This window comes from Nematolebias whitei, chromosome 1, assembly GCF_014905685.2.
Source record: "Nematolebias whitei isolate Nwh7 chromosome 1, NemWhi1, whole genome shotgun sequence".
NCBI lineage: Eukaryota > Metazoa > Chordata > Actinopteri > Cyprinodontiformes > Rivulidae > Nematolebias > Nematolebias whitei.
Window position 1 is genome coordinate 92651841 of NC_056498.1, and position 6143 is coordinate 92657983.

General features: G+C 44.9%; 1 protein-coding gene across 1 annotated transcript in view; it reads right to left on the minus strand.

Moving 5' to 3' along the window:
- ehbp1 (EH domain binding protein 1) overlaps nt 1-6143 on the minus strand; it is a gene marked incomplete in the record, with an annotated part of 851057 nt that overhangs the window by 417689 nt on the left and 427225 nt on the right. Inside the window, 1 exon segment of the mRNA XM_037681251.1 lies at nt 3324-3570. Within this exon segment, the coding sequence (XP_037537179.1) occupies nt 3324-3570 (247 nt within the window).

Consider the following 6143-nt stretch of genomic DNA (forward strand, 5'->3'; position numbering starts at 1 on the left):
AGGGGGACCGTAGAGTGTGTTCCAACTACAGGGGAATCACGCTCTTAAGCCTCCCTGGTAAGGTCTACTCGGGGGTTCTGGAGAGGAGGGTCCGTCGGATAGTCGAACCTCGGATTCAGGAGGAGCAGTGTGGTTTTCATCCTGGCCGTGGAACACTGGACAAGCTCTACACTCTCAGCAGGGTCCTGGAGGGTGAGTTGGAGTTTGCCCAACCAGTCTACATGTGCTTTGTCGACTTGGAGAAGGCGTTCGACCACGTCCCTTGGGGAACCTTGTGGGGGGTACTCTAGGAGTATGGGGTACCGGGCCCTTTGACACGGGCTGTTAGGTCCCTGTATGACTGGTGTCAGAGCCTGGTCCACATCGCCGGCAGTAAGTCGTCTTTTTCCCGGTGAGAGTTGGACTCTGCCAAGGTTGCCCTTTGTCATCGATTCGGTTCATAACTTTTATGGACAGAATTTCTAGGCGCAGCCAAGGTGTTGAGAGGATCCGTTTTGGTGGCCTTAGGATTGTGTCTCTGCTTTTTGCAGATGATGAGGTCTTATTGGCTTCATCAGATCAAGATCTACAACTTTCGCTGGAGTGGTTCGCAGCCGAATGCGACGCGGCCAGGATGAAGATCAGTTCCTCCAAATCCGAGGCCATGGTCTTGAGCCAGAAAAGGGTAGAGTGCCCTCTCCGGGTCAGGGAGGAGGTCCTACCCCAAGTGGAGGAGTTTAAGTATCTTGGGGTCTTGTTCACGAATGAGGAAAAAATGGAGCGTGAGATCGATAGGCGGATAGGTGCAGCGTCAGCAGTGAAGCAGGCGCTGTACAGGTCTGTTGTGGTGAAGAGAGAGCTGAGTCAAAAGGCGAAGCTCTCAATTTACCGATCGATCTATGTTCCTACCCTCATCTATGGTCACGAGCTTTGGGTTGTGATTGAAAGAATGAGATCTCGGATACAAGCGGCCGAAATGAGTTTTCTCCGCAGGGTGTCTGGGTTCTCCCTTAGAGATAGGGTGAGAAGCTTGATCATCCGGGAGAGACTCAGAGGAGAGCTGCTGCTTCTCCACGTCGAGAGGAGCCAGTTGAGGTGGCTTGGGCATCTGTTTAGGATGGCTTCTGGACACCTCCCTGGTGAGGTGTTCCGGACACGTCCCACCGGAAGGAGGCCAAGAGGACGACCCAGGACACGCTGGAGGGACTGTTTCTCGGCTGGCCTGGGAACGCCTCGGGATTCCACCGGAAGAGCTGGCCCAAGTGGCTGGGGAGAGGGAAGTCTGGGCCTCCCTACTTAGGCTGCTACCCCTGCGACCGGACCCCGGATAAGCGGAAGAAAATGAATGGATGGACCCCCTGGTCAACAACTGCCCGCACTAAACTCGCTAAGCTGGTGAGCGAGCAACACAAAGGTGTCTCCATCTCCTCCACCTGTGCGCGTTTCCTGCCGAGGCAGGAGACTCAGTAGCTCGCTGGCTGTACAGCTTCTGCTCTGTGTTTAGAGTTGGAGGTAACCAGGAAAACCTGGAGTGGAGTTTTAGTGGCTTGAGTATTTTCCTATTAATCAAGTGGAATGGATTTGTTAACAAAGAAAGAGAAACTGCACTGCCTGAACTAATGTTTCATAGTAAAAGTGTGTATGTGTGTGTGTGTGGGGGGGAGGGGGGGAGGTCGTCCAAATGAACGTTTTTTTTAATGTGGGGGGACACGTTCCCATCACATATAATGGTTTCGACATCTATGTTTCAAATTCTCAAAGATAGTTAGTTGTGTGTGATGGTAGGGTTGAACTACCTAAATCTCAAGATGATTGGTTAATCCCTGTCCCATGGGGTAACAAAACATTACAGTGTATGAGCTTGAGGCTGAAATCTCTTTGTTGTTTCTGAAAGCATTTTTTTTTCTTTGAAAAGAGAGGAACTATGTTCTCGTATATCACATAATGATAGAGGAATATTTTAACATATTTAATACAGATGTTAGAGCTGATTATTTTAGACAAAAAAATAGACAACTTCCAAAAAATAGCAGCTAGAAATAACTTCCATCTAGTATTGTCATATTTTTCATTTGAAGGGGATTGACCAGAAAGCCTACTCTTCTCTTTTCAGGAGGTCTAATTTTTCATGTCTTGCTATGAGCTCGCTTCCATCCTTTTATATTAACAATAAAAAATTATAAATACACATGATGTGTTGAAAAACGGTGTTTGGTGGCTGATTGATATTTGTCAGGCTAAAGTAAACATGACTAAAGTTGTAAAAACACTTATTCTCTCGGCGATTAAAAAAACAACAACACAAAACTATGTAAGAACCCCCCAACCCCACCCCCCAAAAGACCAGGTTTATTTGTTATTTATTTGATGTTTTATATTTATTTATTTATTTATTTATTTATTTATTTATTTATTTATTACCAGGAGCTGTCAATTAAAATGAAAGTTACAACCTTGTCATGGTTATGTGGCGTTGTTTTACCGAGAAATCTATCAGCAGCGCTGTGAAGATGGTCGGATCCGCCTCTCTGGCAGCAGTGCGCGCTCCCGATACAGGGGGAACAGATTTTTACAGGAGAACAGGATTTCACACAAGACCGGTAAACCAGAAAGCGCTCAACAAGATTTTAAGTAGTCATTTCTGTTTTGGTATTAGGTTCAGTCCACATGAGACATCATTTCGGTCTGGATCCAGACCGAGGTCTGCCTATTAGTGATCTCTGATTTAGAGTTACCGATCAGCCTAACATGCATGTTTTTGGTCTGTGGGAGGAAACTGGAGTAACCAGAGAAAACCCACAAATGCACAAAGAGAATATGCAAACGCCACCCAGAAAGATCCATGACTTGGATTCAATCCGGCAACCTTCTTGCTGAGATGAGAGGCAGCAGCTCTATCAACTGAGCTACTGTGCCGCCCCCATTGCATGCATACACATATACAAAAAGTCACTTATTAATAACAATGTAAACTGCTAATTCATACTGAAGATCAGTAAGAGAGCTGAAGGAAAGATCTGAAGAATTATTGTGTTAAAGGTCCATGGAAAACTTGTTCAGGCACTATAAACAAATTGAAGGCTTTGGTCAAATAAATAGTACCAACAATGTAAATATATATATATTAAAAAAAAAAAGCCGTTTGAATGATTAGGGAGGTGTGCAGAAATTGTGCTACTAAGGTTAATACTTAAAACATGTGCTTTGTGTTTTAAACTTAAACTGTCATAAAAAAAATTAATCCATTTTACATTAAGAGACAGCCTCTCTGCCTTTTATTTCATAATTCAACTTCTTAGGAATAACTTAAATTACCTGAAGTCAACTTTTTTTTTTTTTTTTACCTTTGGTGAAGAGGAAGCCAGCTCTCTCCCCATCACTACAGCCACTGGGTTGGGCCCAGCAGGTTGGACTCTTGCTCCGTCTGGGCCAGAGTTGGGTTTAGGAGTTGGTGGACTGGGGCCAGAACCAGTAGTGATACCCGGAGGTGGAGGGGCCCTCCTTTTCTGGCTACTGCCCACATTAGAAGAGGGATTGTCAGCATGAGGTCGTGGTGAACCTGAAGTCTTCGGCTCATAAAATGGATTGGATCTGAAAGTGAAAGATGAGAGAATTGTAGAGTGAACAAAATGAGCAAAAATCTTGTTTCTTCTTATATTTGACTGCTCTGAAAGCTTTGTGAAGCATTTTTCGAACAAGCAAACATTTGTCAACACTGCTAACTATTAAACAATGAATGATCCAATATGTTGCCTCTCTGATTTCAAATATAGCCTTAATAATAAGGAACACCAAAATGGTAAAAAAAAAAAAATCAAAAAAAAAAAAAAACATGAAATAATGAAATCAACTTCCTTGAATCACCACCTTGTCGTGATGGAGGAGTTTGTGCACCTGAATGATCCTAGGAGCTATGCTTTCTGGGGCAATTTTAATTGCTCCTGGTAGGTTCTCCCAAGGCAGATTGGTTCTAGGTGACAGGCCAAACAAAGAGCAATTCAGAAGACTTGTATGGACAAAATAAAACAAGGAACTCGGTGTCCTTTGCCCGAACGTGGGTTACCGGGGACCACCCTGGAGCCAGGCCTGGCGGAGGGGCTCATCAGCGAGTGTCTGGTGACTGAGTCTCTACTCATGGGGCCCGGTCGGGCTCAGCCCAAATGAGCAACATGAATTTGCTTTCCTGTAAGCCCACCACCTGTAGAAGGGGCCATAAAAGTTGGGTGCATGAATCCATGGGCAGTGGCCGAAGGTGGGGACTTTGGCGCTCTGACCGTGGCTTACCAAAGCTGGCTCTTGGGACATGGAACATGACCTCTCTGGTGGGGAAGGAGCCTGAGCTCATGCATGAAGTTGAGAAGTACCAACTAGATATAGTTGGGCTCAACTCGATGCACACCATGGGCTCTGGAACCAATCACCTTATATTACATTCCACTATAGAGTTGCCCATGGTGAGAGGCACCGAGCTGGTGTGGGTCTACTTGTAGCCCCTCGACTTGGTGCCTGTGTGTTTGTGTTTTCCCCGGTAGATGAGAGGGTGGCTTCCCTGTGAATTGGGGTGGGTGGACAGGCTCTGACTGTTGTTTGTGCCAATGCGCCAAACGGCAGTTCAGAGTATCCAGCCTTTTTGGAGTCCTTGGCAGGAGTGCTGGAGGGTGCACCAGCTAGGGACTCCTTCATTCTGCTGAGGGATTTCAATGCCCATATGGGTAACAACAGTGTGACCTGGAGGGGCAAGATTGAGAGGAACGGCCTCTTTGATCTGAACCCAAGCGGTGTTCTGTTGTTGGACTTCTGTGCTAGTCATAATTTGACCATCGCAAACACCATGTTCAAACATATGGGTGTTCATAAAGCCCCTCATCCACAAATCCTACTTGGGCAAGCTTTAACCTGCTCAGACCAGTTCTGTGTTTTTGCCCACAGTGACTTCGTCGTGGAACCTGCCTGTTTTTTAGTACCTACTTCTCTACGGTTCCATTGAGTTCAAGCAGGACCTAAAACATGACGTCAGCGCATAGTCAGTCACTGATTGGTCAGGGTAAGGAGTCACTTGATCTCTCAGAAACGTTTCACATCGATCCACCATTTGCAATTTCTCGGAACCCGGAGCAGCGGATGGACATATTTTAAAGATTTTAAAAACAATAATGACAACAGCATGTTCTAATGTTGAAGTGCTGGCATTTTTTTGTGTGCTTGCTGACCGACGACAAAATTCACAGCGAGCTAGATTGAGCTCTGCTGGTCTCCCTGGTCCTCTCCACCAGAGTCCTGGAGCCAGGCCGGGCAGGGCATCATGTCCCCGGCTCCGAGCTCCGCTGGTCACCGTGGAAGACCCTCTGTGGTTCCGACTCAGGTCTTGGGCTCCGGATCCCGGCTTTGCATGCTCTGTAAATTTCATCTTAGCATGTGCTTGTCAGAAAACACTGTAACCAAATTTAAACAATCTCTTCCATTAATGTTTTCCTCTGTCTTGCAGAGTAATGCATCAGATAACAGTGACTTATATCATCAAGTTGATCATCTTCCAACTTCAATGCAAACTTCACTTGATAAAATTGCTCCGCTGAAAAAGACGGTAATCAGTCAGAAGAAACTGGCTCCGTGGTTCAATTCTGAGTTACGTACTTTAAAGCAGGCATCTAGAAACCAGGAGAGAAAATGGTGCTCTACTAACGTTGAAGAATTTTATTAAACTTGGCTAGATAGTCTGCTAACATATAAGAAAGCTCTCTGTAAAGCTAGAACTTTGTATTACTCATATTTAATAGAGGAGAATAAAAATAACCCTAAGTTTCTGTTAAGTACTATTGCTAGACTAATTAAAAGTCCCATTTCTGTTGAACCATGAAGTGATGACTTCATGAGATTCTTTATAAATAAAATTATTTAAATTAGAGAGAAAATTCAAACCATTTTTCCTTCTACTATCCCTAGTCCCCTGTCAAATAAAACAACTTTAAAAATTTCACTAGAGTCTGATTTGTGTTTGGACTGTTTTTGTCCTGTTGAGCTCTCTGAATTGTCAAAAATAATAACCTCATCCAAACCATCTACATGTCTGCTAGATCCATGGGCGTTGCAACCATTATATGAGAAGGGGACAAGTTCCCCCCACATTAAAAAAAAAAGTTCATTTGGAACCCCCCCCCCCCCCC